This window comes from Mauremys mutica, chromosome 1 (genome assembly GCF_020497125.1).
Source record: "Mauremys mutica isolate MM-2020 ecotype Southern chromosome 1, ASM2049712v1, whole genome shotgun sequence".
NCBI classification, from domain to species: domain Eukaryota; kingdom Metazoa; phylum Chordata; order Testudines; family Geoemydidae; genus Mauremys; species Mauremys mutica.
In genome coordinates, this window is record NC_059072.1 from 326,224,143 (window position 1) to 326,236,998 (window position 12,856).

The window sequence follows — 12,856 nt, forward strand, 5'->3', positions numbered from 1 at the left end:
GAGGTTGTGGAATCTCCATCATTGGATATTTTTAATAGCAGGTTAGACAAACACCTGTCAGGGATGGTCTAGATAATATTTAGTTCTGCCATGAGTGCAGGGGACTGGACTAGATGACCTCTCGAGGTCCCTTCTAGTCCTACAATTCTATGATTCTACAAGCCTAAAGAATTATATTATGTAAGTATACATCAGGGGTAGGCAACCTATGGCACATGTGCCAAAGGTGGCATACGAGCTGATTTTCAGTGGCACTCACACTGCCCGGGTCCTGGCCACCTGGCCAGGGGGCTCTGCATTTTAATTTAATTTTAAATGAAGTTTCTTAAACATTTTAAAAACCTTATTTACTTTATATACAACAATAGTTTAGTTATATATTTTAGACTTGTAGAAAGAGACCTTCTAAAAACATTAAAATGTATTACTGGCATGCAAAACCTTAAATTAGAGTGAATAAATGAAGACTTGGCACACCACTTCTGAAAGGTTGCCAACCCCTAGTATACACCTTTTAAAAGCTGTAAATTTTTTTTTTTAAGCAATAGAATTATTTGGAATGCATCCAAAGCCACCCAGCTGCCAGTAGGCTTAAAATAGAAAACATTTTAACAATGAACTCCTTTTCTTAGTCCTCTCCTTTTTATAAAAAGACAATTTACTTTAAGAAAGAGAACATGTCTTCCCACTCAACATGAATGTCCTGTTAAAAGAGGCAAGCCCATAAATGTTCTATGTAGTTGGCTGACTAGTTTTCTTTGACTCTTGCTATAACAAAGGTTAGCGCAGGGGTCGGCAACCTTTCAGAAGTGCTGTGCCGAGTCATTTATTCACTCTAATTTAAGGTCTTGCATGCCGGTAATTCATTTGAATGTTTTTAGAAGGTCTCTTTCTATAAGTCTATAATGTATAAGTGCACTATTGTATGTAAAGTAAATAAGGTTTTAAAAATGTTTAAGCAGCTTCATTTAAAATTAAATTAAAATGCAGAGCCCCCCCGACTGATGGCCAGGATCCGGGCAGTGTGAGTGCCACTGAAAATCGGCTCGCCTGCCACCTTCAGCACGTGTGCCATAGGTTGCCTACCCCTGGGCTAGTGTAATGTGTCTAAACGTATGTCTACACTGCAGTTAGACACCTGTGGCTGGCCCATTCTAGCTGACTTGGGTTCATGGGGCTCGGGCTAAGATGATGTTGACTTGTGGTGTAGACGTTCAGGCTCAGGCTGCAGTCTGAGTTCTGGGACCCTCCCATCTTGCAGGATTCTAGAGCCGGGGCACCAGCCCAAGCCCAAATGTCTATACTGCAGTTAAACAGCTCCTTAGCCCGAGCCCTGTGAGCAGGGGCGGCTCTAGACATTTCGCCGCCCCAAGCATGGCGGCATGCCGCGGGGGTCGCTCTGCTGGTCGCTGGTCCTGCGGCTCTGGTGGACCTCCTGCAGGCGTGCCTGTGGAGGGTCCGCTGGTCCTGTGGCTCCGGAGCCACAGGACCAGCGGACCCTCCACAGGCACGCCTGCGGGAGGTCTACCGGAGCCGTGGGACCAGCGGACCCTCCGCAGGCATGCCACCGAAGGTTGGCTGACTGCCGTCCTCCCGGCGACCGGCAGACCGCCCCCCCGCAGCATGCCGCCCCAAGCACGCGCTTGGTGTGCTGGGGCCTGGAGCTGCCCCTGCCCGTGAGCCCAACTCAGCTGCCACAGGGCCAGCTGCAGGTGTCTAATTGCAGTGTAGACATACCCTAATTGACCTGGAACTGCTAATGTGTGTGTTTTGTAAATCTCTCCCAGTTGTACTTGTCAGATACTGTTTCAACACATCTCCCGTATCTGGACCTCCTATCAATCAGAAACTTTATCTGAATTAGAAAACTTGTTCTTGTACAAACAGAAGATGCAAGTTAGATGTTCAGTTTGTATATTTTCCCCTTATTTTTATGTCCCTTTGATTGTTTATATCTTGTAGATAATGCACTCTGTGAACAAATGACTTCTTGATTTGTCAGGTGGCTGTCACAACAGAGGATTTCTGTATACAGATCAGTGCTATTACTCCAGAGAGCTTCTAGAATCATTTTAGAAAACTAATCACATAATAGTATAACCTACTGCATTTTATGATGGTTTTGTGGCACTTTTTGTTTGGTGGTAATAGTGATATTTTATATTAAATGTCAAAGTGTATTTGTTTGCTAAAATCTGATCCAGCTTTATTCCTTTTGCCTTCTGAGCCCAACTGATAAAAGGTTGATTAACTTAAATTGCTAGGTAGATTTCTTAGTATTTAATTTGAAAAAATAAAGCAGTTTCGGAAAGGTTTAAATTTTAACTTAAAATTGATGAATGTGTCCTGCTGATGGTTTGGTTTGGTGTGGTTTTTTTTGTTAACCCAATCAAAAAGCCACTCCACTGGTTTCAAGTTTACAATAAAAACTTTTTTCTCCAAAATCCTCTTCACTCCCTCTAATCTGTCACTATTGACAAAAAGCACCATCTTCCTTTTTCACCCAAGCCTATAAGTCACCTGTTCTTCCTCCCTCTCTCTTGCCCCACACATCCAGGCAGAGTACAGATTTTCTTCCTGCATATCATTTAAGATTTGTCCACTTCTTTCTTTTCTGTACAGACAAACAAAACTCTCATCCAGGCCATTATTTGCTCTCCTGATTGTGGTAACCTCCTTCAGACACCCACATCTCCCCTCCAAATAAATCAAAACACAGCTACTAAGACAACTTTCCCTTGTTCATCACTGTAACCATGTCAGCCCCCTTGGAATCCCTTTATTGGTTCCCGCACTTTCCCTTAATCAAGCTCAAATTACTTGTCTTCAGCTTCATGTCTCTTCACAATTCCTACACCTTACTACTTGTCCAGCTTTTTCTTACTGCATTTCACCCACCTCCTTGACTTTTTCAGTCTACCAACAATGCTTTGAATGCTGCCCATCTGTCAGTGTTTGTAAAACAAATGTGTAGGCGTGTTCTTCCATACTATACTTTATGCATAGAACTACACTCCTGAGCTCCATGAGACTATCTCCTTCAAATTCTTCCTGTAGACCCAACTATACTTCAGTATGTGTAAGAAATGTAGCCAATTAATGATGGTGTCTGAGATAGAGGGCAAAGAGGGACAGCTAACGCATAGTTTTACCTGCTCTTTGTTCCTCTTTCCTCACCGTTCATATATTGTCTTAAATTTTACTCAGGGTAGGGAACATGTCTTTGTATGATTTTGTACAGCACCTAGCACAATGGAATCCCTATCCTGGTTGGGGCTTATGGGCACTACTGAAGTACAGATATTAAACAATGATATATACCTGTGACCTGATATAACATGAATTCGGATATAACGCAGTAAAGCGGATCTCCGGGGGGAGACTTGACTTATTTCCTTCTTAAAGTACTCCATCTAGTGGCAAAACTAGAGTAATGTGTCATGGAAGTGGGTTTATATAGGAATTAGTGGTGTGGTAGTATTTATATTCCAGGAGCTCATCAAAAAAATTTGTAAATTTTGTGAGGGAGAGGGAAACTTTTTTTATGCCTTAAGTATGGTAAAACACAAAATCAGAAATATGAAGTTTTGCAAAAATAATTCTGCTTCGTCTGCTATTTATAGCAAAATATAGTTGATCTCTCAAACTGTTTAAACTTTTTCAGGTTTTAATTTTATTTCTTTTAAAATGCACTATTTTTCCAAACCCATACTTGGTCTTATTTCTCAAAGTTACATCATTTAACAACTGTAATTCAGAACTGCTACTCTTTTTTAGATATAGTTTTTAATGATACTAGAAGAAATATAGGATTTTTTTCATTTCCTTTTCATAGTGCATGTAAGTGCTTCTAGAAAATATCAGATAAATAAATGAGTGGTGATGGTCTCTTTATTCTCCAGACAAGTATAACATGAATAGTGGTGGTGCCAGCTTCTGCACACAGCTGTGCTAATTCTAGGAGCAAGACCAGTTCTTGGAGTGAGAAGGCAGTTCTGTCTCTGTACCCATTCAGTCCTTGGCCACTCTCATCAAAGGTCCCAACTGCAGGTGCATCAGTACAAGAGGAATTGAATACAGACTGCCAACTCACCTAAATGGTGCTAGCATTTGACTGCTAACATCCTGAACAAACTGAAATGGTGACCAGTAGCTGACTGGCTCCATATTCTATCTTTAGTTAGTTTAGCTGTGCAATTGCATAATAATTTTTAAACTTTGTTATACCCTTTTGATTTTCAAATTCTGACTTAAACTATATTTAGTGCAATATTTAACACTGAATGAATGTAAATGTCTTTTTATACTATAGATTCACCTTTGGCCATTTGTATATCTCCTATGTCTTGTGTATAAGTAAGATCAAAGTGATATTTGCTATATGGTAAATGACTCCAATATACTAACGTTTTTTCTTATAAACTTGCCATTAGTTGTATGAAAGCATTGTACAACACATACTGTCTAAGAATTTCATTTTTTTTCTCTCCATAGATCAACGTAAGAGTTACCACAATGGATGCAGAGTTGGAGTTTGCCATCCAACCCAATACAACTGGCAAACAGCTCTTTGACCAGGTAACCCTTTATTATGTGTAATAATCATGGATAGTTTTACAAAACATTATAGTGTTGTTATAGATTTCTGTTCATGTTTTCCAATTAATATCTTATACTGATCTAAGCCATACTAATAATCAGCTTGAGCCACGTCTCCTCAATTCAGAAGCAAAGCATTAAGCACAAGGACAATTTTCCAAGAATGGATAAGCAGTCAGGCTTCAGTTGTCAAACCATCTTGAAATTAATACTATATTTTATAGATATTCTCAATCATATACTCAACACAGGAATTACTAAGTGTATTCATTGTACAGTGTTTATATAGCTTTAAATACCCTTTAATAATCTAAGACAGAAAATGAAACATTGAAAAATAACTATAGACTACCTTCATTTCTGTCCAAGTAAGGAAGCAGCAGTATGACACGATTCTTTTGAGGAATGGAATCTCATTAGCCACTTTTAAATAAGTGATTGCATGCTTTCTTTTCTTTTCCCTCCTCCAACAACCAAGTCAGCTAAAATAGTGGTATGTCTTCATTCACGAAGTAGCAAGTAGGCTAAAGACTGTTATTTATGGTAGGTGTATAAGCAAGCACCTTCCTTTCCCTCCTAATCTATTCTTTTTTAATTTTTAATTTTATTATTTGTTTTTGCCTACTTGTACTGGAATTTGTGGAGTCATATTTCTGCCTTCATGCTCTCTTTTTCTTCCAGTTCACAAATAGAGAATCAGGGAAACAAGACTTCTAGAGGAAAGAAAAATGGAATTAAAAAGTGATTTAAATCTAAAAATAGTTCACAAGTGTTGCAAGGCAGAAAAGTTTTGGGGACAGGGCAGCCATCTGGCCTCCTCCCCAAGATGTATGGGTGAGTTGTGAACAAGAACTCGACAAGTAAAAATTGTGCCATCTTCTGGTATGTGAAGGCAGCTGCGACTTGTCTTCTGCCAACCTCTGCTCCTCTTGACATGCGGTATTGGGTGGAGGTGATCTGCTGCTGCATAAAGTCTTGTGCCCAGATGATCAGTTTCACCCATTCTGTAGCTTCTCTGAACAAGGGATAAAAGATACAGATGCAAATTCTCTTAGCACCTACTAGATTCTCTCCATCGAGTTGCCTCAGTTCCTTGGATGGCTTTCAGGCAGCCTCAGCAGTTCTTATGATTAGCCTGTAGATGTTTAAATTGAGAAATTATTAGCTTGAGTCCCTTGGTTCATGTGCCATGCCTGTACATGAGGGGAGAAATCATTCAGACATATCCTAAACCCACACATGGCTTCATAGACCCAAATCAATCGCTGAATTGTGGTGTGAAACAAATATGAAGTTTTCAGAGAAAAGGTGTAATATTTCTCTGTGGCCATTATTGCCAACAAAGTGAAGTGACGCATTCTAAACTAATAGTAGCTTGATTAGTCATCATGGTTAGCTCCATGTGGTGTACATTGCAGTAAACTTCTGTCCTTTGTAGTTATTGCTCAAAGCAAGTTACCTTGTCACAGCATTATCTCTCTTGTCCCATGATCCCGAGGGTGTTTGGATGTCAGCAAACCCCTTTCTTAGTCAGTGGTGGGAAGATTTAATGTGAAAGGCTTTGTTTCCCACTTTAGTATGATCCTTTCTCCAAGCTGCTCTTTGTTTCCAGACCAGGGCATTTCCCTTCACTCTCCCTATCTGCTGGTAAATGGGAAGTCTAAGAACTCAGCATCTATGGCTTTCTCCTTCTTCCCTGCTGTCATGAAGCTCAATGAAGTCCTCCCTTATCCCACCAACATGATGGTGGAGGCCACTTGGATATTCTGTTTTAGCAGGCATCTCTCCATCATCACAAAGTTTTTCTGTCTTCTCATCCATTTGGAGGCCAGAGTGGAGGTGAAAGGATAATTTTGTGGGCCTTAACTAACCTGCCTTTTCCCTACTTCTTCTTTCATAGGAGACAAAGAACATCATGAAGTATATTTGTTATCCACAAACTGATTTTCATCAAGTTCTCAGAATTTACTGCTGAAGCACCTGGACAGAATAGTGTAGTCTCAATTCAGGAAAAAATTGGAGTTTTACTCGCCCCATCTCATCAAGTTATAGCCTTATCCTCCTTGCCAAATATCTCAGAAGTCCTCTACAAGGTTTACCAGGGAAGACCCAATGAAATCTATTTATTTGGTTGCCTATAGAGAATTCTTGTTCTGAAACTTTGTTTATTGATTTGTTCCAGTATCAATCCATAGCTCTGAGCAGCTTTTTTTAAAACACTTTTTAAACATGCATTATAAAAATCAAAATATGTCCCTACAACCTGAAATAAAAATTAGCTGAAACCACAGTAATAATTGTAAAAGCCCTATGTTATAGGGGGATCTGGCATCAATCTCTGTATTTAGGGCTTATGTACATTACCCCTGGATCAACGGGCAACGATCAATCCAGAGGGGGTCGATTTATTGCATCTAGTCTAGACGTGATAAACCGACCACCAAGCACTCTTCCGTTCGCTCCGGTACTCCACCAGGGCAAGAGGCGCAGGTGGAGTCAATGGGAGAGTGTCAGCCGTCAACTTACCACAGTGAAGACACCACGCTAAGTAGATCTAAGTACGTTGACTTCAGCTACGTTATTCATGTAGCTGAAGTTGCGTAACTTAGATCGATCCCCCCCATGGTAGACCAGGCCTTAAATTGCTAAATGCTTCCCATTATTAAAAGATTCTTGTGACATTTTCTACTTTTTGAGAAGGTCTAGCATCCAGTTTTTGCAGCAGGGCTTTGTTCTTCGGCAAGGGAAAGCTATGGGGCCAGGTAGGTGCCTCTGACTTCATCCCATGAAATTTCATTGAGATTTGGCTGAGTTACTAGCTGATGAAAATCACCATTTCTTTGCTATGGCATGTGTTGTTACTCCTTAATTTTAACAAAATGTATAAAGCTTTGGGCAGTTGGAAGAACACATCAAAGGGGCTGACTGAAATAATCCCTCAGCTGAATACTAGTCAGTGAGGGAAAACTCATGGTACTTAACAAAACAGAGGCATGCAAATAGTGTCCCAGAATAGACAGAGCCTTCATAGAATCATAGACTATCAGGGTTGTAGGGGACCTAGGAGGTCATCTAGTCCAATCCCCGGCTCAAAGCAGGACCAATCCCCAGACAGATTTTTACCCCAGTTCCCTAAATGGCCCCCTCAAGGATTGAACTCACAACCCTGGATTTAGCAGGCCAATGCTCAAACCACTGAGCTGTCCGTCCCCCTTGTTTGTGCCCTTAGTGACATCTGGATTCAGATTCAGATGGATAAAACCCTGAACATTCTCAGACTAGGCTCCCACAGCAGTGACAGAATGCACTGCACTTGGAACTCCTGGGAACAGAGACTCAACCTGGCTGCTGCCAGAGCAGCTGTCCTGATGGTGTGGAATGGGTGAGAACTGGGTCAGGTTTCCCCAGACTCAGTGCATGGACCCAGCTACCTATCACTCTTGTGAAGCCATCATCTAGGGTAGGAGCCAATCTCTCAAGGTGTAGAGTGCCAGGCAGGGCAACCCCTTGCAGCGTCCATAGCCCAGCCCCAACAATCCATCCAGCCCATTGGGGGCACCACATATGGCAGGAGCCCCTGACTTCCTGGAGCAGGACAGCAATCCCTGGGGTAGAGGTGAGTACAAATACCTGGAAATCAGGACAGCATGAGTTCTAGACTTGCATCTTCTGCTGCCTGATGTTAATAAGTCTGTATTATGCATAATGGTTGTTATTAACTGTGTCTGATAACCAACTGAGAGATTACACTAGCTGGGACTAAAATACAGATCTCTAACATGGCAGACCTGTAGCCCATCTACTTAGCCATACTGCCCCTCAGAAAAAGCCTGCCAAACCTTTATTCTTGGCTATGTGGTCTGGAAAATGGGGTTACTCATGCATAGGTAATCTAAAAACTTAAACAACATTCTTTGAATGTCGGCCTTTTGTGTGTGTGTGTGTATGTATGTGTATATATGCGTGTGTATGTATGTGTATATATATGTGTTTATATATATATAATGTAATTCTATATACCTCAGGTGGATCTGAACATTTCCTTAAAACGTAAGCTCCTCAATAGATTGGCTGCTACCAGAGTCCCATTTGGGTATTTTTTATTTGAACTTACTGATTTGATCCTTTGGCAGTAGGGTCAAAAATATCTCCAGATGTTGAGGAGGAAGAGTTGTGTTAAACATTTTACTCCTCTCCCTAGTACATGAGAAACCAGATTGAACAGAGCAGAAGACTTTATAGGGAGAATGTCCAACATCACTAGTTTGTTTTTCAAGCTTCAGAGCTCTGGCTGGGATTTGTCACAGCTACAAGTGAGACTGGATCTTTTCTTTGCCCAGAGAGGGAAAAGTTCAGACTTCTAGCAGCATAAATATATGACAGCCCAATAGAGCGTGCAAGGATCTGCAACTAGCATGTATCTTGAATTTGTGAATCTTCAGTAATGAGATGATCGGAGAATTGTGACATGAGTGCAAAATGCATATCATCTCATATCTTGGTGAAATAGGTTTCACTTTACCACTTCCAAAACTTGTCTCTGCATTTCAGTAAACCACCTAATCAAGAATGCTGGCGATTACTGTTGTCCTTACAAGTCCTTATATCTATGTGGGCCAGCCTTTAAATTAGCTAATAGGAAGTTGATTGTGATTCCCCTGTTGCACTGATTTGAAAAGCTGTCCCATAGTAAGTTCTAAACTATTTCCCAATTTGGATTGATGAACCTGCTGGGTTATCCTTACACTCTGAGGATGAACTTGGATCAAGGTAACTTAATTCTTTAGGGCAGTCATAGAATCATAAAAGATTAGGGTTGGAAGAGACCTCAGGAGGTCATCTAGTCCAACTCCCTGCTCAAAGCAGGACCAACCCCAACTAAATCATCCTAGCCAGGGCTTTGTCATGCCAGGCCTTAAAAGGAGATTCCACCACCTCACTAGGTAACCCATTCCAGTGTTTCACCACCCTCTTAGTGAAATAGTGTTTCCTAATATCCAACCTAAGCCTTCCCTACTGCAACTTGAGACCATTGTTCCTTGTTCTGTCATCTGCCACCACTGAGAACAGCCGAGCTCCATCCTCTTTGGAAGCCCCCTTCAGGTAGTTGAAGGCTGCTATCAAATCCCCCCTCACTCTTATCTTCTGCAGACTAAACAAGCCCAGTTCCCTCAGCCTCTCCTCGTAAGTCATGTGCCCCAGACCCCTGATCATTTTCATTGCCCTCCGCTGGAGTCTCTCCAATTTGTTCACATCCTTTCTGTAGTGGGTTGGCCCAAAACTGGACACAATACTCCAGATGTGGCCTCACCAGTGCCGAATAGAGGGGAATAATCACTTCCCTCAATCTTCTTGCAGTGCTCCTACTAATGCAACCCAATATGTCATTAGCCTTCTTGACAACAAGAACACACTGCTGACTCATATCCAGCTTCTCATCCACTGTAATCCCCAGGTCCTTTTCTGCAGAACTGCAGCTTAGCCAGTCGGTCCCCAGCCTGTAGCAGTGCATGGGATTCTTCCATCCTGACTGCATGACTCTGCACTTGTCCTTGTTGAATCTCATCAGATGTCTTTTGGCCCAATCCTCCAATTTGTCTAGGTCACTCTGGACCCTATCCCTACACTCCAAGCAAAGCCTCTGACATGAAAAATTTTCAGAAAACAATCAATTGTATTTGTCTCTAGATAAATGGATGATTCCATTGTGTAGCTTCTAAAAGGCTGGTACTAGTCCTCTGGTTTAGTTAAAATTAAGACATTCTGCTTATTGCATTTTTGGCTAGGGCATCAGCAGAGATCTGGGAAGTGGCCAATAAGACAATAAGACATTGACATCACTTTGAGTGCTCTCCTCCAGTACTGGTACTGCTGGCCATATCCATTGGTTATAGGATGCAGGAAGAGGAGACGTTAAACAATGAATTACTTACCAATAATCATGTCTGTTATCTTTTCTCCCCATCCTAATCCCATTGTCTTCTCCTCTTGTTGTTTGGATTGTCTTGCACTAAAGGAGTTATTTGGCCTACATGTTCTTAACTTGAGTAATTCATTTTTTTCCTCCTCAAACACCTGCTTCCTGGTGGGTGGAGACATATCACTTCATGCTGACTGGTTGTGTATGGAGGAAAATTACTATAATTAAGAGTAAGGTATTCCTTCTTGCTCTGTCTATCTAGTGTACAAATCTTTTATGGCTTTATTTGCCTAAGTTGGTTGCTCACAAAACCTTGATGTATATTGTATCTGAGTCTGAACTTGTGTTTGAACCATTACACCAAAATCCAGGTGCCCTTCAGGGTTTATTGATTTAATGACTCGTTTACTTTTAGGTGGTGAAAACAGTCGGTCTACGTGAAGTCTGGTTTTTTGGGCTGCAGTATGTGGACAGCAAAGGCTATTCAACTTGGTTGAAGCTGAATAAAAAGGTAAAATATTCTTGATTTGTTCGGATGAACTTTTAATTTGAAATAGTTTATATGCAGACTTGCTACTTGTATATATTATATTACAAATTTTAATCTAATGGACACATTTCTTTAAAGATTAGTTCAGCTCAACTGTTTATAAACAAGTGGAATCTTACTGCACAGTTGTATCGGCATTTTATTTGACTCAGATGAAGATATGTTTTCCTGTACTTCAGTTACTGTGGTGATTTGCATATTAGAAAAACTATCATATTTCATTGTCCTTGATCACAAAATGAGCTTTCTCCCTCTGTCCCTTTCATGCAGCAGAAATTATTTTTGGGGAAGAAAAGTTAGGAATAGGTTTTAAAAAGCAATGCAGTATGAATATGGCTAGGGAATTTTCCCTTTATATTGCTACCTAGGCCAGGATTTTCAAAAATAGGTGCCATCAGAAGGTGCTATTTCAAACAGAGGCAAATGCCTTTTGGTTGTAATTTTAGCCTAGAGTGCCTTTCGTTTCATGTTTTAGAGAAACCGCCATCCCTGCATGGTGTAGTGATTCTGTTTTTTTAGGAGCAATCCTTAGATGTAGAGGTGGGTGGGAAATGATATGCTCATCTCATAAAACTTTTGGGATTTCAAAAAATTTCCTAGTTCACATCAGAATGAAACAGACCTTTCCTGTTTCTTTTTTTTCTTTCTTTTTTTTGGGGGGTGGAGGGGGACACAGATATCCACCCCCAGAATAACCAATAACCTGGTGATTAGATGGAGGCCAAGGACTTACACCTGAATCTCCCACATCCCAAGTGAGTGTAGGGACTGGGGTGTAGGAGGTCTGGCTGGGCTGGATAGTCCCTGACTTGTGGTGGTCAGTGAGCAGGGGTTGGAGGAATCAGTAGAGTCAGGTTGAATAAACAAGAGTTAGGGTCAAAGTCAGGACTAGGTTGGAGACTGGAGATCAGAGGTAGTATCAAGCTAGTGTCAGGAGGAAAGAGTCAGGGTCAGAACCAGGCTGGGATTGGAGGCCAGAAATCGGAAGACGAGGTGAGCTCTGTAATCACAGCAGGCCTGAAGTCTGTAGTGTTGTCTAGACAACTTCCTGGGGCACCCATTAAGGTTAAATAGAGTGGTTGGCCAATCAGAGGGCCACAGGGTAATGTCACTCTGGCTTCCTTGGGCAGTACTTCTTGTGGCACTTATTCTCCATGGTGCTCCCTGGCTGTGTTTCTGCATGGCACTGTGGGAATGTTAGCTGTCCCAGGCTCTATAGACCTGGGTTCAAGTGCCCACATCCTTATAGTAAGTGTCTTAACCACCAGCCTGTTAGCTCTTCTGGGTGACGTTCTCTTCATTTCTCCTGTTGGAGCTGTTCCACTTTGTATAAATAAATATTCATTGAGCCAAAATTGACTCCATTGGGGCACTCATCTGCTATGTAGGAGACTCAGGTTCAAGTCCCTGCTCTGGCTATTGTGGCATGGTTTCTCTTTATGGTCTTGTCCAGAAATTCCCTCCTGAACCTTGAGGACATATCTGTACTGCAATAAAACACCCGTGGTTCCAAGTCTCAGAGCCTGGGTAATTGACTCAAGCTCATAGGGCACATGCTAGGGACTTGAGTTCTGAGGCACATTCTTCTTGTGGGGTTCCAGCCTGAGACTGAATGTGCACTCTACAATTTTTAGCCCTACAGCCTGAGCCCTACAACCCTGAGTTAGCTGACCCAGGGCAGCCCTCACTCTCACAGATCTTGGGAGACAGACCTGTCCTCGCTTACAGACAGCCCTCTAACCTGAAGCAAATACTCACCAGTAACCACACACCACAGAACAAAAACA

The 12,856-nt window shown here is 41.6% G+C and overlaps 1 protein-coding gene across 2 annotated transcripts in view; it reads left to right on the forward strand.

The window, feature by feature from the left end:
* The window catches only part of RDX (radixin), a 117,434-nt gene that overhangs the window by 70,859 nt on the left and 33,719 nt on the right, over positions 1 to 12,856 (forward strand). For both annotated transcript variants that reach the window (XM_045018186.1, XM_045018179.1), the window contains exons 3-4: positions 4,495 to 4,578; positions 10,935 to 11,030. In XM_045018186.1, the coding sequence (XP_044874121.1) occupies positions 4,495 to 4,578; positions 10,935 to 11,030 (180 nt within the window). The remainder of the gene's footprint in view (positions 1 to 4,494; positions 4,579 to 10,934; positions 11,031 to 12,856) is intronic.